Genomic DNA, 23,541 nt, shown 5'->3' with positions numbered 1-23,541 from the left:
TTCGCCCGTTTAGGATAAGGGTGCTGCGTGTAAGTGTACGAAATGCATCCTGCTGTGCAGACTTTACACGCCAGGAACATGTCGCTGCCCTATCACATTACTCTGCATGTGTGTTTAATCCCATACGTGCCGGATTTAATCCCAGTTTAACGGATTTCTCTAGAGGGCAGATACCTCCGGGGACAGCGCGATCTTCCCTGTCGGTGTGAGGGCACTCACCACAGACGCGGCTCCGGAACCAACGGTGAGTTTGGGAACCTTTGCTTACATTCAGGTTCAGGGTTTGTCACAAATAAGGAAGATTAAGCAATTTGGCAATCATAAGAATACACGACACTCACGTTTGGGGGAGAGACTCACGTTTGGGGGAGAGACTCACGTTTAGGGGAGAGACCCCCAGCACTCTCGCTGGTGAGATGAATGGACTTCTTCATAATAGGCAATGTAATTAACCCCTTCTATAATAGAATTTGCTGGCAGGTAGGAACCTTTTGGCCCCTGCATCTGCCCTGATCCCAGTAGATTACATGTAATCCTGTTAATCTGCCCTCCTGTATGTTCAGTTTGCACAGCGTCGGGGACAGTGTCGGGGAAATCAGGAGCAGCTTCTGCTGGGTATCGGGGACATCATGCGCAGCTTCTGCCGGGGACATCAGGGGCAGTTTCTGCCGGGGACATCAGGGGCAGTTTCTGCCGGGTGTCGGGGACAGTAGATTATATGTAATCTCTTTAATCTGCCCTCCTGTATGTTCAGTTTGCACAGCGTCGGGGACAGTGTCGGGGAAATCAGGAGCAGCTTCTGCTGGGTATCGGGGACATCATGCGCAGCTTCTGCCGGGGACATCAGGGGCAGTTTCTGCCGGGGACATCAGGGGCAGTTTCTGCCGGGTGTCGGGGACAGTAGATTATATGTAATCTCTTTAATCTGCCCTGCTGTATGTTCAGTTTGCACAGCGTAGTCAGAACTACAGGTAAAGCTTCTGTGGTGTGTGTGGGGACACCTGACCCAGCTTCTCCTGGGTGTCAGGGATGTCAGGCGCCGTTTCTGCCGGGTGTCAGGGATGTCAGGCGCAGTTTCTGCCGGGTGTCAGGGATGTCAGACGCAGTTTCTGACTGGTGTCAGGGATGTCAGGCGCAGTTTCTGCCGGGTGTCAGGGATGTCAGGCGCAGTTTCTGCCGGGTGTCAGGGATGTCAGACGCAGTTTCTGACTGGTGTCAGGGATGTCAGGCGCAGTTTCTGCCGGGTGTCAGGGATGTCAGGGATGTCAGACGCAGTTTCTGCCGGGTGTCAGGGATGTCAGGCGCGGTTTCTGCCGGGTGTCAGGGATGTCAGGGATGTCAGGCGCGGTTTCTGCCGGGTGTCAGGGACACATATAAGATAAATTATATATAAAAAGTCTTGGATATTCACAGAAACGCCACATGAGTGTAGAAGCAAAGCTATGAGCAGCATCAGAGCCGCAGCAGAGAACACGCTACATCTCATTGGATTGCGACAATAACATGTTTGTAGAGCCCGCGGCGTTGTGGGAATGTATGTTGCGGCGCGTGGGATTATTACCTGTCTTATTCCATCAGATCAGTGACTCTGCGGCCGCAGCCTCCCAGGGGTGGTCTCCAGTGCCAATGGCTGCCCTTGCCAAGTCAATGTTTGGGGGTCCTGTGAAGAGTACATCGTGCTGCACATCTTCTGGATTCTCTCAGGAGAACGGACCCCCTAGAGGGGAGATGTTGGGGGGCAACATTACCAGAAGATGGAGCTCTGAAGACCAATATCACCAAAATGTCCACGTTCGCACGTAAGGCATTGTGGAAAAGATGGTAGTCTCGCTTCGGCCATTGGAGAGGTGGAGTCAGAGCCCCCATATGCAAATGACCTCTCATATACCCACCCATGGGGGGTACAAACTCAACAAATTATTCCCCCATTATCCTCCATACTGTCCTCTCTCAGACGTGTAACTTCCCTTAATTTATTTAAAGCTGTGATGATTACACAAGGTCCTCATCATCTCGCTGGGGTATTGGGGATATTAGGGGTGGGGTATTGGGAGTATTAGGGGTGGGGTATTGGGGGGTATTAGGGGTATTGGGGATAGCTGCCTGCCAGGGGTATTTAGCCAATTCTTTTTGTTGCAGGAAGAGGAGAGACTCATTTTATGCCCAGCAGAGGGTGGAGAGAGCGGCCATGAGAGAACATTTCCGTACAAAGTATAACCTGACCAAGGTTAGCCCCAGCTCATGTATGTAAGCCCCAGCTCATGTATGTAAGCCCCTGCTCATGTGTGTAAGCTCCTGCTCATGTGTGTAAGCTCCTGCTCATGTGTGTAAGCTCCTGCTCATGTGTGTTAGCCCCTGCTCATGTGTGTTAGCCCCTGCTCATGTGTGTAAGCTCCTGCTCATGTGTGTAAGCCCCTGCTCATGTGTGTTAGCCCCTGCTCATGTGTTAGCCCCTGCTCATGTGTGTAAGATCCTGCTCATGTATGTAAGCTCCTGCTCATGTGTGTTAGCCCCTGCTCATGTGTGTAAGCCCCTGCTCATGTGTGTAAGCTCCTGCTCACGTGTGTTAGCCCCGGCTCGGTGTCACCGCTCACACACTCGTTTTACCCCTAATACCCCAGAACGTCCCGGATGTGCAGCAGGTGAAGACGGCTGGAGGCAACCTGAGGGTGTCCAAGGAGGTGCGGGCGATGGTGCGGCCCCGGGAGCCGGCCCCCGAGAGCTTCTCCATACACAGGTTTTGGGATTATCACACGCAGGGCCACATTAAGAAGGGCCCGCGGGACTCTACAGGCACAAGCTGTCTCATCATGTGACTGCTGCGTGATCCCCAGCGGCCCCGGCGTGTTTTGGTAACCCCGGCTGCAGTCAGGGTCTACGCGACACCGTCTGATTGTAGCGATACGAGGGGCTATCGGAGGGGCCAGGGGCTCGGGTCAGTCGGCAGGTATTACATCACTTTCTTCTGATTGGTCAGAGACTTCCCGGGGAGCCTGGAGAAAGAGACGCGGAGCGTACCGACTGGTGTCTGGGGGGAGAACGTTAGAGCGCTTACAGAGGCTGTCTCTTCAGAGACTGCGTATAGAGCACCGGCCCCTGCGCGTTTCTATGGCGAGGAGGCCCTTTATAATGTCGTAGAGTGTAAGCTCCCAGGAGCAGGGGCCCTTTTCATGTCATTGTATGGAATCTGCTGGTGCTCTGTAAATGAACGTAATAAAGCTACCAAGTGTCCTGATTTGTCCATTACAGTCTTGCTTTTCCGGGTGACCCCGTTTATTCCAGGACGGGGGGCTATAACTGACTCATACTGCAGGGGGCAGCAATACGCGAACACAGTGGGTGTCCTGGAATAAATGGGCCTCGTAAAGGATGACGTCACAACCTCACCCAGGAGGGGCAGTTACACATAACGCACAGCAGCCGACGAGCGTGACCGGAGCCGGGGCGGCATCACGTGGGGGGCTCGGGACTGCATTGACATCATTGGACACAACCCGTCACGTGAGCACGAGGAAGCGGCACGTGACTCTCCGGAGCTTCCGGGTTTCAGGAGGAGCCGAGTCTTGCGGACATGGCGCAGCCGGACAACCCGTTCGGGGACATAGACAACCCATTCCAGGTACCCCGGGCTGGGGCAGAGGGGCAGGAGCCTGTAGGGAAAGAGTCAGACGGTACCTAGGAAGAGAGACCGACAGACAGACGGTACCTAGAGAGACAGACAGGGGATACCCAGAGAGAGAGAGAGAGAGAGAGAGAGAGAGACAGACAGGGGATACCCAGAGAGAGAGAGAGAGAGAGAGAGACAGACAGGGGATACCCAGAGAGAGAGAGAGAGAGAGAGAGAGAGACAGACAAGGGATACCCAGAGAGAGAGAGAGAGAGACACAGAGGATACCCAGAGAGAGAGAGAGAGAGAGACAGACAGGGGATACCCAGAGAGAGAGAGAGAGAGAGAGAGACAGACAGGGGATACCCAGAGAGAGAGACAGACAAGGGATACCCAGAGAGAGAGAGAGAGAGAGACAGAGACAGGGGATACCCAGAGAGAGAGAGAGAGACAGACAGGGGATACCCAGAGAGAGAGAGAGAGAGAGAGAGACAGACAAGGGATACCCAGAGAGAGAGAGAGAGACACAGACAGGGGATACCCAGAGAGAGAGAGAGAGGGGATACCCAGAGAGAGAGAGAGACAGGGGATACCCAGAGAGAGAGAGAGAGAGACAGACAAGGGATACCCAGAGAGAGAGAGAGAGAGACACAGAGGATACCCAGAGAGAGAGAGAGAGAGAGACAGACAGGGGATACCCAGAGAGAGAGAGAGAGAGAGAGAGACAGACAGGGGATACCCAGAGAGAGAGACAGACAAGGGATACCCAGAGAGAGAGAGAGAGAGAGACAGAGACAGGGGATACCCAGAGAGAGAGAGAGAGACAGACAGGGGATACCCAGAGAGAGAGAGAGAGAGACAGACAAGGGATACCCAGAGAGAGAGAGAGAGACACAGACAGGGGATACCCAGAGAGAGAGAGAGAGAGAGAGGGGATACCCAGAGAGAGAGAGAGACAGGGGATACCCAGAGAGAGAGACAGACAGGGGATACCCAGAGAGAGAGAGAGAGAGAGAGAGACAGGGGATACCCAGAGAGAGAGAGAGAGAGAGAGAGAGGGGATACCCAGAGAGAGAGAGAGAGAGAGGGGATACCCAGAGAGAGAGAGAGACAGGGGATACCCAGAGAGAGAGACAGACAGGGGATACCCAGAGAGAGAGAGAGACAGACAAGGGATACCCAGAGAGAGAGAGAGAGAGAGACAGGGGATACCCAGAGAGAGAGAGAGAGAGAGAGAGACAGACAGGGGATACCCAGAGAGAGACAGGCAGGGGATACCCAGAGAGAGACAGGCAGGGGATACCCAGAGAGAGACAGACAGGGGATACCCAGAGAGAGAGACAGACAGGGGATACCCAGAGAGAGACAGACAGGGGATACCCAGAGAGAGACAGACAGGGGATACCCAGAGAGAGACAGACAGGGGATACCCAGAGAGAGACAGACAGGGGATACCCAGAGAGAGACAGACAGGGGACACCCAGAGAGAGACACAGACACACAGACAGTCAGTATTAAGAAAGAGACAGACAGGGGATACCCAAAGAGAGAAAGATAGATAGATAGATAGACGGTACATAGAAAGAGAGACAGACGGGGGGGGACAAGAGAGACAGACGGGGGGTAGCAGGAGAGACAGATGGGGGGGCGAGAGAGACACACAGGGGGGGTACAGAGAGAGACAAACGGGGGGGTACCGAGAGACCGAGAGAGAGAGAGAGAGACAGACAGACAGACAGACAGACAGACGGGGGGGGTACCGAGAGAGACAGACAGAAACTGTGTATTCAGAGAGAGACACAAGCTGTGACAGGCGAGAGACAGTTCAGAGAGCGGCGGGTGTTCGGATGGACAGTCCCCCAGTTGATGGATCTGACGTGTTAATCGTTGCTGAGGTTCATGTGATTTATAATGGGAAGAGCGTGATAACGGTCATGTGATCACAGTGACTACTGCCTGACAAATACCCGGTGTTACCCCCCCCCCCGAACACACTGCATCCTGTGCCAGTACCTGGTGTTACCCCCCCCCCCGAACACACTGCATCCTGTGCCAGTACCCAGTGTCACCCCCCCCCGAACACACTGCATCCTGTGCCAGTACCTGGTGTTACCCCCCCCCCGAACACACTGCATCCTGTGCCAGTACCTGGTGTTACCCCCCCCCGAACACACTGCATCCTGTGCCAGTACCCAGTGTCACCCCCCCCCGAACACACTGCATCCTGTGCCAGTACCTGGTGTTACCCCCCCCCGAACACACTGCATCCTGTGCCAGTACCTGGTGTTACCCCCCCCCGAACACACTGCATCCTGTGCCAGTACCCGGTGTTACCCCCCCCCGAACACACTGCATCCTGTGCCAGTACCCGGTGTCACCCCCCCAACACACTGCATCCTGTGCCAGTACCCGGTGTTACCCCCCCCCGAACACACTGCATCCTGTGCCAGTACCCGGTGTTACCCCCCCGAACACACTGCATCCTGTGCCAGTACCCGGTGTCACCCCCCCAACACACTGCATCCTGTGCCAGTACCCGGTGTCACCCCCCCAACACACTGCATCCTGTGCCAGTACCCGGTGTCACCCCCCCAACACACTGCATCCTGTGCCAGTACCCGGTGTTACCCCCCCCAACACACTGCATCCTGTGCCAGTACCTGGTGTTACCCCCCCCAACACACTGCATCCTGTGCCAGTACCCGGTGTCACCCCCCCCCGAACACACTGCATCCTGTGCCAGTACCCGGTGTCACCCCCCCCCCGGACACACTGCATCCTGTGCCAGTACCTGGTGTTACCCTCTCCCCGAACACACTGCATCCTGTGCCAGTACCTGGTGTCACCCCCCCCCCGAACACACTGCATCCTGTGCCAGTACCCGGTGTCACCCCCCCCCGGACACACTGCATCCTGTGCCAGTACCTGGTGTTACCCTCTCCCCGAACACACTGCATCCTGTGCCAGTACCCGGTGTTACCCCCCCCCGAACACACTGCATCCTGTGCCAGTACCCGGTGTTACCCCCCCCCGAACACACTGCATCCTGTGCCAGTACCCGGTGTTACCCCCCCGAAGACGCTGCATCCTGTGCCAGTACCCGGTGTTACCCCCCCCGAAGACGCTGCATCCTGTGCCAGTACCCGCTGTTACCCCCCTCTGAACACACTGCATCCTGTGCCAGTACCTTGTGTTACCCTCCCCCCGAACACACTGCATCCTGTGCCAGTACTCGGTGTTACCCCCCCCCGAACACACTGCATCCTGTGCCAGTACCCGGTGTTACCCCCCCGAACACACTGCATCCTGTGCCAATACCCGGTGTTACCCCCCCCCGAACACACTGCATCCTGTGCCAGTACCCGGTGTTACCTCCCCCTGAACACACTGCATCCTGTGCCAGTACCCGGTGTTACCCCCCCCGAACACACTGCATCCTGTGCCAGTACCCGGTGTTACCCCCCCAAACACACTGTATGCCATGCCGGTGCCCGGTGTTACTACCTGCTCACTGCATGCCATGCCGGTGCCCGGTGTTACTACCTGCTCACTGCATGCCACGCCGGTGCCCGGTGTTACTACCTGCTCACTGCAAGCCACGCCGGTGCCCGGTGTTACTACCTGCTCACTGCATGCCACGCCGGTGCCCGGTGTTACTACCTGCTCACTGCAAGCCACGCCGGTGCCCGATGTTGCTACCTGCTCACTGCATGCCACGCCGGTGCCCGGTGTTACTACCTGCTCACTGCATGCTACGCCGGTGCCTGGTGCTACTGCCTGCTCACTGCATGCCACGCTGGTACCCAGTATGAGTGTATTCTTGGTAGCTGTTTATTTGCCCCCAGTTGCTCTGTGGCATTACGGTGCCGGTGCGTGCGTCGCCCATGCGCGTGCTTTTTGTTGCTTGCTCTGTAATGCCCCCTGCTGTTATTTCAGGACCCTGCAGTGACGCAGCATCAGCCCAGCGCGCAGTACGCCACTCTCGATGTGTATAATCCTTTCGATAACCGCGGGGTAAGTAGGGTCGGTAATGAGCCGGGTATCGGGCAGGGTGGGTGTTATTAATACATACAGAGCCCGGTGGATCATACCAAGCGCTTCCCAGAGTCGGGGGATATCTTGCACATGTTTCATTACTGAATATGGTAAAGTTACCCCTGATGTTTTACTGCTTTTACACAGGTGCCTCCCCCGTACCATGAACAGCCGGCAGCCACCCTGCCAACTGCCCCAGCGCAGAATGCCCCTGCTCCGGCGCCCAAGAAACAGAGCCCAACAGAACCAAAGACCTACGGCTCGTACGGGACTCAGGTGAGCGATCCAGTGATACGTGACATCCGGCCCTGTCCACGGCCGCAGTCCCCTCACGCCACTTTCATGAAACCACCCCTAGGCATGCCTTGGCTCTGCTGCTCTTTGCTTGTAAGTTCTTGCCCCTAGGTGGGGAGCCACCCGTGCTTTCCTCTGTGCCCGGTGTGCCTTTGCCCCGTCCCGCGTGCCTTTGCCCCGTCCCGCGTAGCCCTGCTCCTCTCTCCCAGCTCATGCGTTTTTCTCTTGCGCCAGGAGACGGCTGCGGCTGCCACAGCGGACTTACTGCGGCGCCAGGAGGAGCTGAACCGCAAGGCCGAGGAGCTGGACCGGAGGGAGCGAGAGCTTCAGAACGCCGCTCTGGGAAGTGCTGCCGGTACGAGCCGTGTATACCGACAGTAACGCGGGGCAGGTTGTGGTGCGGTCGAGGGTAGTGTGCGCCACGCTCGGTGAACTTGCGGGGGCGAGTGGTGTGGGTAGGGGCAAACGCAGGTTACAAATTACACACAAACGTGATGAAACATTTGGGGGCCGTGGTGGGCCGGGCTGTAATCTGTTGTGTGTTGCAGTGCGGCAGAATAACTGGCCCCCGCTACCCTCCTTCTGTCCGGTGAAACCGTGCTTTTACCAAGATGTCTCCGTGGAGATACCGCAGGACTTCCAGAAGACGGTCTCCATCATGTACTACCTGTGGCTGTGTGAGTCCCTACGTACCTGGCCGATGGGTTAGTGCCGGGGGGGATGTACCGGTGAGCGGCTGGTCCCCTAACCGTCTGTCGGTCTCTTTGCCTTTAGTTAGCACCGGGACCCTGTTTGTGAACTTCGTGGCGTGCATGGCGTGGTTCTGTGTGGACTCCACGCAAGGTTCTAGCTTTGGCCTGTCCATCCTGTGGATTCTTCTCTTCACCCCCTGCTCGTTCGTGTGCTGGTATCGGCCTCTGTACAAGGCTTTCAGGTGCGTTCCGCGGGGGGGACGCCAGGCGGGGGGCGCGCGGCGCGTGGGGTCCTCAGGCGCGGCGGATACTCAGCCGTGGATTCTCTCTGTTGCAGGAGTGACAGTTCCTTCAGCTTTTTTGTCTTCTTCTTCATCTACTTTGTCCAAGATGTCTTTTACGTGCTTCAGGCGATTGGGATCCCAGGCTGGGGCTTCAGGTATGATCGAGTAGGCGTGGGACGCGGGGGGCCGGGTTCTGTGAGGGGATTGGGTGGGTTCCTTGCCCCAAACACCCAGCTTTTTGGCTTTAAAATAATCTCTACTTCACAATCCGGCTTTTTGGGGCTCGGGCCTTCGTCTCTTTTACTCCTCCGCACCTGCCTTATGCATTTAATACCGCGTGGCTGCTGCCTTGCAGAGCTGCCCGGCGGTGAGTTTGTTAGCCAGGTGTTGGGCTTGTTAGTTTGGGGGCGCTTGGCGAGCCGGGGGTGGTCCGGGGTATTGTTTATGCGATGTGTGTGGCGGCCGGCGGACTGTTCTCTCTGTGTCTTGTTGCAGCGGGTGGATTGCCGCTCTCACCGTGCTGAAGGTCGGAAGCGTGGCCGTGGCGGTCATCATGCTGATTGTGTCCCTATTACTCACCGCTAACGCCACGTTGGGGATCATTATGCTGAAGAGGGTGAGTGCTGGGAAATGTCGCCCGCAGTGAATGAAAGGAAGTCCCTCGCTGTGGATCTGGGCTTCTCCGAGCCGGGGGGGCAGCAGCTTGGGTGTCTGGGCAGATGGCGGCCGCTCCTTATTGACGTGTCCCCCTCTCCCCTCAGGTCCACTCTATCTACCGCCGGACCGGTGCCAGCTTCCAGAAGGCGCAGGAGGAGTTTGCTGCCGGCGTGTTTTCCAACCCAGCCATGCGGACGGCGGCCACCAACGTGGCAGCGGGTGCCGCGCAGAATGCTTTCAAGCCTTAATGGAGAGAGGCTCCCCGAGCGGCGCTGCTGAGTTTCACGCGTTGTTAGCGGCCGCGCGGAGTAAACTGCAGACTGCGTGGGCAGCACGGCGCCCGTGGACGTGACACCCGGGGCCGAGGGGGGTGGAATTACCTGGGTAGTAATGATGTGTTATAGGATGGTGACCTGTTCTGCCCTGGAGTCTCACTTTTACATACAGTCGCAGCACATATGGAGGGGGGGGGGCTCCGGTTCATGTGCATGCGCCTTCTAAACACGGATAGAAGTAGCTTCAGATAATTTATCAGCCTGTACTGTGAGAAGACCCTGCGCTTATATGTGGTGTGCAGTTACTGGGGGCTCTACACGCTATCAGTATGGGCACGTGCTGGGCGGGGTGGGTTATATAGGCGCTGTGTATGGGCACGTGCTGGGCGGGGTGGGTTATATAGGCGCTGTGTATGGACACGTGCTGGGCGGGGGGGTTATACAGGCGCTCTGAATGGGCAGATGCTGGCTGGAGGAGTATACGGGGGCGCTGTGTATGGTCCCGGGCTGGGGGGGGGGTATATTGGCGCTGTGTATAGACACGTGCTGGCTGGGGGGGGGTGTATCCAGGCACTGTGAATGGGCACATGATGAGCAGGTGGGGTATATTGGCGCTGTGTATGGTCGTAGGCTGAGGCGGGGTATACTGGCGCTGTGAATGGGCACATGCTGGCTGGGGGGTATATGGGTGCTGTGTATGGTCGTGGGGGGGGTATACTGGCGCTGTGGATGGGCACATGCTGGCTGGGGGGTATATGGGTGCTGTGTATGGTCGTGGGGGGGTATACTGGCGCTGTGGATGGGCACGTGCTGGCCGCGGGGGGGTTTCTGTTGTAATTTTGTGGTCTGTGTGTTTTCTTCCCGGTTGTGTACACTTATATTGGATATTTCCCCCCATATTGTTGTGAATGGGGTATTTACCTGCTCTTTGCGCACTCGGGGGGCACTTCATTTGCTCGATGGGACTGCCCAGGGAGTATACAGAGCCGAACAGGTTTATAGTTGGCATCTGCTGCTTCCTGTGAAGGGGCGGAAAGACAAATTACCCCGTGTCTCCTCTCACTGCGGGGTATGTGTGTTACACAACCTCGTCCTCTCCAGGGTTTGAATGTCGCTGTCCATCGGGGCCGGAACATCATGGGGGCAGCATTGCTCGCTGCGAACGAGTTCACCCGTCAGCCGTTGGAGGCATTTGACCGTCTCATCGGGTGGCGTGGAGTTCATTCTATCCGGGGGTCTGCATGAAGCTTGAGGGGAGGCTGTGACTCTCATTGTTGCGGTAGTATGTGCATGACCTGCCCTGCCCGGAGGCAGAATGCATGTGTCGGGCTCCTTGCGCACGTTACGGGCTAAGTCAGAGTACCGGCTCGTGCCAAACGATTAAAGTGTTTTATGACAACGTCTGCCTTGTTTTATTTGCTGGGGAATTAGAACGGGGCATATGCATTGTGCGGCTCTCTGCAGGGGTAAGAGTAGGGGGCTGGTGCGCAGTATTAACCCTTTCTCTATTCTCTGGAAGCGTGTCCCGATGAGCGCTGCAGGGGATTCTGGGACCCCCGCTTGGCGCAGTTCAATAAGGATAGAAGGAAATTAAAAATGGATGAAGCTTTTTAGTTTCTGCCGCTTGTAACATGAGCCGCCGAATTGTCCTAAATGCTTCCATTAGAGGAGAAGGCCCTTGGGGAGCGGAGCGGCGCAGGATGCAGCGCATGGGGGGTGGAATAAGCAGCTACACACAGCGCTACTGCCTACGAATGCCTCGTCATGGATGGTGTTATTGGACCCCAGACTCCGGCACCCATCCGGTGCGCTCACACTCTGCTGCATCCAGACTGCAAGCTCTTGGGGATAGCATTGTGTTCACCTAGTATGATGTAGCGGTGACTCGATTCATGCTAAAGGTTGTGACAGGTCTCTGTAGATACTCGCACAGGTCCGTGCCGTCCTCCCTGCTGCGGCTGTGGTTTTGGGTGGGTGCCGGCGGGGGATCAGGGCTGAGGGGTCTGCGCCTCCGATTGCTATGCGTGTCTGTTTAAGTTCAGTGACATCCCTCCCCCACAGTAGGACTACATCTCCCAGCGTCCCTTGCAGTAAGTGGTGGGAGTTGCAGCGCTCAGGATGCAGTTGATGCAGCTGCAGCCACTTACACTTCCCTGCAGTTAGACAGCACACTCAGACTCACCTGCAGACACCTCTCGGCAGACTCACCTGCAACTGGAGTGCACTCATACAAACATTCGTGGGCATGTTATGGGCAGCGGTGGAGCCCTGAGCAGTATCTTGGCAAATGGCCCTGCGACATTAGGGCAAGTAAAGGGCTTTCTCCTGGCAGGGGCACATCAAGCAAACGAAGCATAGGCCGACTGAGAGTCCTAAAGTCGTGGACTGGCTGGGAGTGCTGGGTTGAATTTTGTGCCCGGCTGGGAGTGCTGGGTTGAGTTCTGTGGCCCGGCTGGGAGTGCTGGGTTGAGTTCTGTGGCCCGGCTGGGAGTGCTGGGTTGAGTTCTCTGGCCCGGCTGGGAGTGCCGGTTTGAACTGGTATGCCGCTGCTCAGTGCTGCGATACACGAGGCTGTATCTCCTTGGGTGCATCCCGTCCGCTGTCTCCATTCAATCCAGATTGTCTTTCCTGCTTATCGCGTTGGAGAAGAGGCTCGTGTTTCACGTTCGCTACGTGCTGCATTTCCTTGGGGGCTGTTATGGGTCTGAAATGCAGACCCTCCATCACTTAACCGTTAAAGTCGAAGGATCTTCCCTTCTAAGCTGCCCTCGCCCATCCACCCAGACACCGCTGACTCCCAGTAAATGGATTCCTGTCTCTGTCTGGGTGACAGCGTGTAAGGTGGGGACCTGTATGGGAGCCGGTACTGTATTTTCTCCTTGGTGACAGCGTGTAAGGTGGGGACCTGTATGGGAGCCGGTACTGTATTTTCTCCTTGGTGACAGCGTGTAAGGTGTTGACCTGTATGGGAGCCGGTACTGTATTTTCTCCTTGGTGACGGCGTGTAAGGTGTTGACCTGTATGGGAGCCGGTACTGTATTTTCTCCTTGGTGACAGCGTGTAAGGTGGGGACCTGTATGGGAGCCGGTACTGTATTTTCTCCTTGGTGACAGCGTGTAAGGTGGGGATCTGTATGGGAGCCGGTACTGTATTTTCTCCTTGGTGACAGCGTGTAAGGTGTTGACCTGTATGGGAGCCGGTACTGTATTTTCTCCTTGGTGACAGCGTGTAAGGTGGGGACCTGTATGGGAGCCGGTACTGTATTTTCTCCTTGGTGACAGCGTGTAAGGTGTTGACCTGTATGGGAGCCGGTACTGTATTTTCTCCTTGGTGACAGCGTGTAAGGTGGGGATCTGTATGGGAGCCGGTACTGTATTTTCTCCTTGGTGACAGCGTGTAAGGTGGGGATCTGTATAGTAGCCGGTACTGTATTTTCTCCTTGGTGACAGAGTGTAAGGTGTTGACCTGAATGGGAGCCGGTACTGTATTTTCTCCTTGGTGACAGCGTGTAAGGTGGGGATCTGTATGGGAGCCGGTACTGTATTTTCTCCTTGGTGACAGCGTGTAAGGTGGGGATCTGTATGGGAGCCGGTACTGTATTTTCTCCTTGGTGACAGCGTGTAAGGTGGGGATCTGTATGGGAGCCGGTACTGTATTTTCTCCTTGGTGACAGCGTGTAAGGTGTTGACCTGTATGGGAGCCGGTACTGTATTTTCTCCTTGGTGACAGCGTGTAAGGTGTTGACCTGTATGGGAGCCGGTACTGTATTTTCTCCTTGGTGACAGCGTGTAAGGTGGGGACCTGTATGGGAGCCGGTACTGTATTTTCTTTTCTCCTTGGTGACAGCGTGTAAGGTGTTGACCTGTATGGGAGCCGGTACTGTATTTTCTCCTTGGTGACAGCGTGTAAGGTGTTGACCTGTATGGGAGCCGGTACTGTATTTTCTCCTTGGTGACAGCGTGTAAGGTGTTGACCTGTATGGGAGCCGGTACTGTATTTTCTCCTTGGTGACAGCGTGTAAGGTGTTGACCTGTATGGGGGCCGGTACTGTATTTTCTCCTTGGTGACAGCGTGTAAGGTGGGGATCTGTATGGGAGCCGGTACTGTATTTTCTCCCTGGAGATACGTGTGAAGTGCGGTCCCAGATCCTGCGGAGCTTCTCCTGGAGCAGGAACGCGACATTTAGGGAAGATCGCCAGCTTGAGGTTTTCATGCATCTCCTGGTGTGCTTTGTACGTGCGGGCTGGGCTGCCGACCGCCCTGCCTGCTGCTGGATGGCCGTTCCATCATTCCGACGCCTTCTTCTGATGTTCTCTTTGGATGAGAGCTCTGTGACCGGCACGCGTACATTCATGGGTTAACATCGCAATCTCTTGTGTCCCTCGTGGGAGTTTTGTGATGTCAGTGAAGCAGGACAGCTTCATAGGATAAGTCAGATTTCAGCGTTTGTGTTATTGCTAAGGCTCTGATGCCGAGAGGTCTTTGACCGGCGGTCCCCTGCTCTCCAGGTCTTGGCTCCTGATGAATACGATCACAGAGTTCCTGCTCTTGGACCATCTTCTCTCTGCTTTGGCCATAATGCCTTCTCCTACGGATTCCAGCTTCTCGCTCACGGGACGGACCTCACGTAGTCTGTCGCAACTCCGGCTCCACCGAACCTGGTCCAATGTCCTGCTGGTCCTGGGCTTCGTGCAGATCACGCTGGGTGTTCTGATTGTCACATTTAGCTTGGTGGCTGCCACCATCACTCCATCTATGAAGATAAAGCATTCAAGCCCTTCGTGGGCTGGCTTTTCGGTAAGTCTGTGCTGGCTGACGGGGCTTTGTGTAATTAATGCCGCAATCTCACCAATCTGGCTGCACATGGCACAACGAGGTATATATCGCATTTTGTCATAGAGATTCGGCAAACACTTTGCGGTGAGCGATCTTGGTGGTTAACTTCTAATGGGGGGGGGGTATCTACAAGCAGGCAAAGGCTGGTGGCGTTTGGCCCATGGGCAAATCCAGCCAAGGTGCCCATGAATAAAGCAGCTTGATGTTTACTGCCCAGTCTTGCCCAAACACATTTACAGAAAGAGAATGCATAGAAAGCCAATAAAAGGAGCACAAAAATGACCCAGTTTGGATGCAAATACTGCCTTAAGCCCCTGTTGTGTCCAGCATCCCATGGATACATGTAGCTTTGCAAGTAGAAAAGCTTCAGCCACTGGCCCAAAATGTTTAAATCAGACCAGACGAGGGTACAAGAGCCCCATTCTACCCCTCCCCGGGTAAAAGGCTCCCCATTTTTGGACTGTACTGCTCTAGTGTGTAGCGCTACAGCCCTTCGTGTACATGGTGAAAATGATGGCGCACGGTGGTGGGGTTACTGAGGGTTGGGTGGATCGTTTGGGTTATAACCCAGGCGGTTCGATTGCTGCCAACACCTTAGAATCTTGGCACTCGGGGCTGGATCTTTAGGGTATTGGCTTGTAGGGGCAATTTCTGGGGAACCTGGGCAGTTAGAAACCTTGGGATGCAGAGACACTAGCGTTAGGAGCCGGGTTCAATCCTCAGAGAGTAGGGCCAGAGGTTGCAGGGTGCAGGGCCAGGTTCTTGGGGCACCGGCTGCCAAAGGACAAACTGTCCCAGTGGTGTGGAGGCATTGGGTGCAGACGTTGGGTGGTGTGGTTTACCCTCTAAGGGGTACGACCTGCTCTATGTGTAGGACAAGTGGGGGGGCTGCTCTCTGTATAGAGCAAAGCGGGCTGTTTGCTCCTCTGTGTAGATAAGTCCAGCTGGGGGGGCTCCTTGTGTCATCGGGGGTGGTGTGTGGACCTGGCTGTGTATACAGGGAAACACTGAGGGTCTCGGATTCCTGGCCCAAGGGCCGGGGAAACTATCCCTGAGGCTGTAAGGTGGGGGTGGGAGGCTGTAACCCTCAAGTCAGAATCTGATTTCTCATCATATTTTTGTATTTCTCTGCTCTGTTTGTCTACTAATTCCACTTTCCTCACCTTCCCAACAATCATCACCTTCTGTCCATCCCTCTCCCCCTCTGCTTTCTCCCTTTGCTCTGACATTTGCTCTTTTTGCCCTCCCTGACTCTCATTTTTATTTCATACTGCCCACCTTGCCCTCTCTGCCTCTCAGTTGGCTGTATCGGGTCTCATTGGCTGCATCTCATGGAAAAGACCGTTCACACTAGTGGTAAGTTAAGCGCCGTGTCACGCACGGTACTTCTTCTGCAGAAAGTGTAGTGGATCCGTTGCCGTCCTGCCCAAGGGACGTGTTTGCATGGTAGGTGCAGGAAATATGCATACAGGTCCCAGGGTTAGGATCTCGCTTTTCTCTGGAGACGGGAATAATCATTAATATTCCGGATCCTGTATGGAAACAAATATTGACCCCGTAGGCACCTCTCGATCGCTGTAATCCGAGATGTTGGCTGCCCTGATGCCACCTACTTTGGCGTGATCCTCAGAGCTCACACTTTGTGCTTCCAGGTTACTTTGTTCACGCTGCTGACGGCGCTGTGCGTCATGCTTAGCCTTGCGGGCTCCATCTTGTCGTGTCAGAACGCCCAGCTGGTGAGATCCTTCGATGCCTGCCAGAAGGTACTGACCCCCACTGCTGGATAGTGCGCCTATTAACATCTAGGACAAGTGTCTTCAATTGCTACTATTAAGCTCCTCCGGGGCCACCACCACTATCGATTTAGGGCCTGGGGCTTCGTCCTGTCACCGACCGTCACGTTAATCAGGATGTCCTCCATGGGTACCCCCTCCTCCCAGACCCCATCTTACAAGTCCCTAGCTTTAACATAATGCATCAGTATTCAAGGAATGGATGGGGGGAGCGTGCCTGTGTGGCGCTGTGGTGGGACCTTACAGAGGTTGGGGCCGATAAAACTATACTGGTCCTAGACTCCACCGTAACCATCCACACGAATGCATGACAGGCTGTCGCAGTCGCTAAAGCACATGGAGCCGAGACGGTGCCAGGCAGAAACCTCTCGGACAAATCTTTACATTTTCTTGTCTTGTTTTTCCTTCTGAGGAGAAAAACTGGTGCGTCTGCTGCCATGTTCTGTCAGAAAACCAGGTCCTGCCCTCCTGCAGCAAAGACGTGGAGGTCCTGACCATGTACCCAAACCCGGACTGTGGCAGCATCCGCACGGCCTTGAAGGTAACTAAAACACTGGAGAGGTGGGAGCGTGAGGTAATCGTGGGCTGCATGGGTGTGGGAGGACAGTGGAACCGCGTTGGGCCATGGGAGTGGGGCTGCGTGGCCACGTTTGGAGCGCTGGATACAACTGCTGTGCGATATACACTAAAGCCATATAAGCAGCTGCCATACTACTCTCCCTGCTTAAATAGACATCTGGCGAGTCCTCCCTCTGTTACGTGATGCGCATCGGCTGCTGTCTTCGCCATGTTTTCTCATCTCATGTCCATATTTTGCCTTGTTCTCTATGCGGGGTCTTCTCTCATCGGTTCTATAAATCGGATCACTCCCTGGAGCTTCCAGGGGCGCCCCCTGCTGTTGGTGGTATCTTTCCATCTGACTCTCTGTGTGTCGTAGGACCTGTTGTTTAGTGTCTGTGGCCTCACCATCCTTTCCACCATCATCTGCACGTTGTCCGCTGTCATCTACTGCATTCAGATCTTCTCATTGGATGTGATCCATGTAGTAAGTTCTGTGTCGCGTGTGCACATACATATCACGCCACTCCACAGCCACCCCGCCCTGCACAAATTTACTCTTTCTGCCCTTTTACCCCTTAGCTGGCGCCACAGAGATCCACCTCTGTGAATCTGGAATGTCTCTCACCTCAGGACACAATCCTGCAGAGTATGATGGAGTGCGAGGAGTTTGTGCCACCGGTGCCTCCACCGCCGTACTACCCACCGGAGTACACCTGCAGCTCTGAGACTGACGCCCAGAGGTAAGGAGGAGAGGCTCGGCATTGATCATGATAGCCGCGGCTTCCTTTCTCCCAGACACATGCGCTGTTATCGCTTGCCTTTGTGTCCACAGCATAACGTACAATGGCTCCATGGACAGCCCCATCCCTCTCTACCCCACAGACTTTCCGCCGTCGTATGAGAGTGTGATGGGGATCCGAGAGGACAGTCAGGTGGGTGTCCGGCAGTCTCGGTAATGCTTGGAATAATATCCCTGCTTGAAGTTCTGGCTCTCAGGAAATGTCTCTTTTAATAGGCCACGCTGTTTGATGCCCAGGTTCATGACGCCTCGTGCCCCAGTGCTTCTGACAGAATCGACTCCACTGGTCACAGTGGGAACGGTGAGTGGGAGTAGTAGTTGGCACTTGAGGTGTCAGTGGAATTGCGTGGGGTTAACGTGGTTCCTTTGGAGGTGTCCATGTGCCTCCTCTGCTCGCCCCAGGGCTCCTGCGCGCTTGCATTAGGCTCGGGATATGGTGGAGTGCCTGCGCATGTTGCTGTCGGTCTATGGCGCTTTTGGGGCTCCTGCGTGTTTTTCTTGGTGTCACGTGTTGTTTTATCTCTGTTTCAGAGGACAACAGCCCCTCCGAGGACTCGGTTTTGCTGGAGATACCGGGGTCTGTTTGTTCCGTGGACTATGTTTTGTACCGGTCCATCCAACGAAGCCGAGCTGACTATTGTTTGAGTGTGGACTGCGGACAGTGTCTGCATCACCGGCAGAGCCCCACATTCAGCCTGCAGGGGCCGTTTGAGGAGATCGCTGTGCCCCGTGTAAAGGGGGCGCGCTCATCCTCCTGCTCCACACCCAGAGCTGGTTCTGACTCCCCTCGGCCCGTGGGAACCATCATCACCCGTAGCTGTAACAGGCTGGAGACAGCTGGATCCGCTTCTGGTCCCTGCTTCCCCGAGGTCAGACTGAAGGGAAAGGCCAGAGGGGCAGCTCGATGGAGCCAAGGCTCAGGGTGTTCCCAGCATCACAGCTCCCCGTGCCAGACCCCGGACTGCCCTCACAGGAGGTACAGTGAAAATACCCGGCCAGTGCTGCCGTGCCCTGATGTGACCCCACCGCTTCTTGTCCGCTCTCACAGTGACCCAGGGATCAGCTCCTTATGCAATACAGGTGAGAGGGCACCGAGCATGTTCTGGGCTTACAGGAAGCCGACCTGTTAGGGTACGGCCGGGTGATTTGCCCGAGTCCACACATAACGGACAGCAGAGGGGGGCTACCAGTCACTCTGACTCTTCCTGAACGATTTCCCAACCCCAGACTCCTTCTCTGAGTAATACTCATCTGTCTTTGCGTAGGTCTTCCAGAAGCCGATTACACCAAGGCCCGGGAGGACAATGGGTCTTTGTCATCCATCGACACAGGTGGGAGATCTTCTTATGGGGAGCAAACAATGAGAGCGTTTTATTCCATAGATTTTGGGTCATACATAGCGGGATTACATTGTCATCACGACACCGTGTGTTCTGTCCCGTGCAGCTCTCGAGGTCTATTTACATGGACACGCACTGCAGGAGTCCCCGGGATTACTCCGCACGAGCTCAGATGGGAAGAATCGGCTTCAGGCTACGCGCAGAGCGGTGCAGAGACTCTCCAAGAGCGGCGCTCTGTCCCTCGGAGACCTAAAGGGTGGCCTCGGCACCAAAGCCCTGGTGGTCAGATTCTTGCATCGCTCCAGAAGGAGCTTGAAGGAAGGCACGGACCACCGGTATCGGAAACAGGTGATGCTGGCGTGTAAACATGACTATTCATTTATAACCCAACCCCCGCCTATAGCCCCATATAACCCCTCGTATACTGTACATAAGCCTCTGTGCAGCTCCTCTAATACTCTCTCTATATTTCCCACATACCTTGTCCCTCTCTATATGACTCCCCTTTGTGGGAACCCTTTCGCTCCCTCCCCCGTCTGCAGGTTCCCAAGAGCCCGCTGCCTGGTGAGCAGGAGAGATGCCAAGAAGCCAGATGCCTACAGAGCTGCGGAGACCTCAGCACCGCGCCATCGCTGCGCCGTCTCCTCTCCACGAGCCGGAGGGGGCACAGACGCCCCCATAGCATGAACGGTGTGTACAAAGACAGCACTTTGTGAAGTTGGTGCCATCGAGGCTAAGCGCGCCCCAAAGTGACAGGCCGGGGGATTCAAACACCCAGAGTAACGAGGGACTTTTGGAGACCGCAGCTGGACAGGACGTGGCTTCGATGTCACCGGCCGCTGGGAAACACGGTACCCATCTACATGAATGCTGTCACGAGGATTTATTACACGGAGCCGTCCGTGTAATACACAGTATGGCTTTAACCCCTCCAAAGTACAGTATTGGGGGACTGCCAACAACAATGGAGAACAAATATGACGCTCCCCCACTTCGCCACCTCATGGCTCTGGGGCCATGGAAGGACCTGTATTGTTTTGCATGCGGACGCGTTGTTCGGAGCCAATGGGAATTATGTATATAAAAATATTCTGGTGCAAACGTTCCTCGGAGGTCTCTGGTGACTGGACCATTTCATTGGTTGCTATGGTGATAAGACCACTCTTGACACCAGAATCACTTTTTATACATAACCTCCATTGTATCATCACAAACCCCCCTCTCCATCTACTATCCCACCAACTGCCCACACACTGATGTGAATGAATTATTCGGGATTAAGAAAGATCTATAAAATGTATCATTATAAAATGGGACTAGTGTCTGCTTTCGTAGCGGCACATGCGGTGGATGCCGTCTGCTTTCGTATCGGCGCGTGCGGTGAATGCCGTCTGCTTTCGTAGCGGCGCGTGCGGTGAATGCTGTCTGCTTTCGTAGCGGCGCGTGCGGTGAATGCTGTCTGCTTTCGTAGCGGCGCGTGCGGTGAATGCTGTCTGCTTTCGTATCGGCGCGTGCGGTGAATGCTGTCTGCTTTCGTAGCGGCGCGTGGGGTGAATGCTGTCTGCTTTCGTAGCGGTGCGTGCGGTGAATGCTGTCTGCTTTCGTAGCGGTGCGTGCGGTGAATGTTGTCTGCTTTCGTAGGGGCGCGTGCGGTGAATGCTGTCTGCTTTCGTAGCGGCACGTGTGGTGAATGCTGTCTGCTTTCGTAGCGGCACGTGTGGTGAATGCTGTCTGCTTTCGTAGCGGCGTGTGCGGAGAATGCTGTCTGATTCAGACTTCAGAGCGCATTCAAGTCATCAGGTCGCAGCACACTGACACAATGATACTTTTATAACTAAATACAGTATTAATCTTCACTGCCCCCAGGATTTAGATTCCCTTTAGTTTGCCCCCCTTTACCTCTAACTGCACCTTAAGTTAACCATTAAATTAACCCTAAAGATCCCATTAACGGTAACTTCCCCTAAATTAACCCCCACCTACCTGTACGATACGTCGGGGTGTAACACTTATTACATGACTGTGCGATACATCGGCGTGTAACACATATTACATGACTGTGCGATACATTGGCGTGTAACACATATTACATGACTGTACGATACATTGGTGTGTAACACATATTACATGACTGTATGATACATTGGCGTGTAACACATATTACATGACTGTTCAATACATTGGCGTGTAACACATTACATGACTGTACGATACATCGGTGTGTAACACATATTACATGAGTGTACGATACATCGGCGTGTAACACATTACATGACTGTGCGATACATCGGCGTGTAACACATTACATGACTGTACGATACATTGGTGTGTAACACATTTTACATGACTGTACGATACATCGGTGTGTAACACATTACATGACTGTACGATACATCGGCGTGTAACACATATTACATGACTGTACGATACATCGGCGTGTAACACATATTACATGACTGTACGATACATCGGCGTGTAACACATATTACATGACTGTACGATACATCGGCGTGTAACACATTACATGACTGTACGATACATTGGCGTGTAACACATTACATGACTGCTCGATACGTTGGCGTGTAACACAGATTACATGACTGTACGGTACATTGGTTTGTAACACATTACATGACTGTACGATACATCGGTGTGTAACACATATTACATGACTGTACAATATATTGGCGTGTAACCCATATTACATGACTGTACAATACATTGGTGTGTAACCCATATTACATGACTGTGAGTGCGAGTGCAGGGAGAGAGTGGAAAGCAGTAACCGTTGTGAGTCACATTGAGAGAACCGATGAATTGCTTTATCTCAATGAATCACTCGAAATTAACCGATTCACTTTACTGATCCGAACTTCTCATCACTAGCCCGGGCTACAGAAGGAGCTACTTACTGGCAGATCCTGTCACATGACAGGAAGTAGGAAGCTAACTTTGGCACCATTGATCACACTACGGTAATAATATAATATAGAGTGTCTGTGAATACGGCTGTTGCGTGAGAAGGCCCTGGAACGAGCGGTCCTCCATCTGATTCCTCATCACGACAAGTACTGTATCCACTCATACATATCCCTCGGCGGGATGCGGCCAGCACTAGCCGCTGGTGCAGGTGCTGCGGACAGTCCCACGTGTCACTGGACACCCCCCCCTTTATACGGGGAGATGGGCTGGGAGTGGGGCATGTCAGGCTGCTGTTCCCGTGGCCCAAAGGATTCTGGTGTAGAACCAGGATATCCGCCTGGACTGTTCCGAGGTATGGTAATACCCCATCAGCCATGTTCTCATGGACACTTATAGTATCGACATGTTAATAGTTTCTTTTTTTATCATTTAACAAAATGCAAAGCGAGTGAACAGAAGAAAAACCTTTTTGTGAAGACAAAAAACCCATGGAATTAAATAATCACTTGTACGTGAGGTGAGTGCTCCTGCTTTCGTGAATATCTTGTACTTGGTTATATATATATATATATATATACATATATACATATATATATATATATATAAATTGTTTTTTATAACCCGTATGTATACATATTAAAGCATATTAAAAACATATAGGACACAATGTACAATAGGTTGGTGAAACTGCTGCGCCACCTTGTGGGCACAATTGCATTTATTTCATAACCATGGCTTCTGTTATCCTGTAGCACCACCCTGTGGACACGGTGTGTAATTGCACCTGTGCACATGGATGGCATTCAGAATGTGTTCTGCGTGTACATGTAAATGTGAATATAATTGATTGCTACGGTGTGGCCCATTCGGAGCTTGGATGCGCTTTCTCTGCCCTGTCTCCTGCATTAAAGAAAGTGTTTGAATAATTCATGCTTTCACTGATCTTGTTGTGAGGATGTAGGAATACAAAGGGTTACATGTGGAACAATAAGCAGCCTGTATGTTAACAGGTTTGAATGTTATGGACAGCGCGGCCTCTTCTCGGCGGGCAGGGTGACTGCCGTCACATTTAAAGGGGCAGGTGGAGACCGCACTGGAGAGGGTCTCCAATGCATGTTTAAATTCCCTGGCGCGTTTCGCCCCCATATGTTTGGGGCTCCACACACCATGAGGAAGCCCCACACATAACATTAGTGCGAAACGCAGACTGGTGACTTTTTGCCTCTAGCATTGATTTAGGAAATCCGCCCGGACCGGCCACGTGCTGATCATGGGCACGTATGTTGATAAAACACCGGTGTATCTGGTGAAGGCGCATTAGACAGAGTAATGGCCACCTGGGAGCGGGTCGGCTTGACACCGTTTTTTTTTGCCTGTTACGCTTTTTTTTTTGCCGAGTCCCCGCACCTTAGACCGCTCTCTCTAGTGATAACGACTGAACGCTTC

The 23,541-nt window shown here is 54.1% G+C and overlaps 3 protein-coding genes across 3 annotated transcripts; all 3 read left to right on the top strand.

Annotated features, from left to right (window-relative positions):
* Nucleotides 1-1,626: 1,626 nt before the first annotated feature.
* On the top strand, nucleotides 1,627-2,816 carry LOC128504296 (complexin-3-like). The gene is made up of 3 exons (XM_053474334.1): nucleotides 1,627-1,799; nucleotides 2,140-2,227; nucleotides 2,622-2,816. The coding sequence occupies exons 1-3, from the start codon at nucleotides 1,627-1,629 to the stop codon at nucleotides 2,814-2,816; spliced, it is 456 nt and encodes a 151-aa protein (XP_053330309.1).
* A 694-nt stretch (nucleotides 2,817-3,510) lies between these two features.
* SCAMP3 (secretory carrier membrane protein 3) lies at nucleotides 3,511-9,896 on the top strand. The gene is made up of 9 exons (XM_053475219.1): nucleotides 3,511-3,619; nucleotides 7,544-7,621; nucleotides 7,790-7,918; nucleotides 8,171-8,291; nucleotides 8,485-8,613; nucleotides 8,711-8,870; nucleotides 8,966-9,067; nucleotides 9,408-9,528; nucleotides 9,674-9,896. The coding sequence occupies exons 1-9, from the start codon at nucleotides 3,572-3,574 to the stop codon at nucleotides 9,815-9,817; spliced, it is 1,032 nt and encodes a 343-aa protein (XP_053331194.1). The 5' UTR covers nucleotides 3,511-3,571; the 3' UTR covers nucleotides 9,818-9,896.
* A 4,271-nt stretch (nucleotides 9,897-14,167) lies between these two features.
* ENTREP3 (endosomal transmembrane epsin interactor 3) lies at nucleotides 14,168-19,921 on the top strand. The gene is made up of 12 exons (XM_053475361.1): nucleotides 14,168-14,641; nucleotides 15,980-16,036; nucleotides 16,333-16,443; nucleotides 16,886-17,014; nucleotides 17,411-17,518; nucleotides 17,614-17,774; nucleotides 17,867-17,966; nucleotides 18,050-18,134; nucleotides 18,365-18,913; nucleotides 19,099-19,164; nucleotides 19,280-19,521; nucleotides 19,716-19,921. The coding sequence occupies exons 1-12, from the start codon at nucleotides 14,366-14,368 to the stop codon at nucleotides 19,887-19,889; spliced, it is 2,058 nt and encodes a 685-aa protein (XP_053331336.1). The 5' UTR covers nucleotides 14,168-14,365; the 3' UTR covers nucleotides 19,890-19,921.
* The last annotated feature ends 3,620 nt before the right edge of the window (nucleotides 19,922-23,541 follow it).

Source organism: Spea bombifrons, chromosome 9 (genome assembly GCF_027358695.1).
Source record: "Spea bombifrons isolate aSpeBom1 chromosome 9, aSpeBom1.2.pri, whole genome shotgun sequence".
Classification (NCBI taxonomy): Eukaryota; Metazoa; Chordata; class Amphibia; order Anura; family Pelobatidae; genus Spea; species Spea bombifrons.
Note: the sequence above shows the minus strand (reverse complement) of the source record. Positions and strands in the feature narration are given on the sequence as shown.

Bases quoted from the DNA above. Each gene is read 5' to 3' on its own strand.
- LOC128504296 (XM_053474334.1), top strand. From the start codon at position 1,627: ATGGCTGCCCTTGCCAAGTCAATGTTTGGGGGTCCTGTGAAGAGTACA. The intron at 1,800-2,139 runs GTAAGGCATTGT...TTTTTGTTGCAG, and splicing joins CAAAATGTCCACGTTCGCAC to GAAGAGGAGAGACTCATTTT. The intron at 2,228-2,621 runs GTTAGCCCCAGC...CTAATACCCCAG, and splicing joins CAAAGTATAACCTGACCAAG to AACGTCCCGGATGTGCAGCA.
- ENTREP3 (XM_053475361.1), top strand. From the start codon at position 14,366: ATGAATACGATCACAGAGTTCCTGCTCTTGGACCATCTTCTCTCTGCT. The intron at 16,037-16,332 runs GTAAGTTAAGCG...TTGTGCTTCCAG, and splicing joins AAAGACCGTTCACACTAGTG to GTTACTTTGTTCACGCTGCT. The intron at 17,775-17,866 runs GTAAGGAGGAGA...TTGTGTCCACAG, and splicing joins TCTGAGACTGACGCCCAGAG to CATAACGTACAATGGCTCCA.
- SCAMP3 (XM_053475219.1), top strand. From the start codon at position 3,572: ATGGCGCAGCCGGACAACCCGTTCGGGGACATAGACAACCCATTCCAG. The intron at 7,622-7,789 runs GTAAGTAGGGTC...GCTTTTACACAG, and splicing joins ATCCTTTCGATAACCGCGGG to GTGCCTCCCCCGTACCATGA. The intron at 8,871-8,965 runs GTGCGTTCCGCG...TCTCTGTTGCAG, and splicing joins CCTCTGTACAAGGCTTTCAG to GAGTGACAGTTCCTTCAGCT.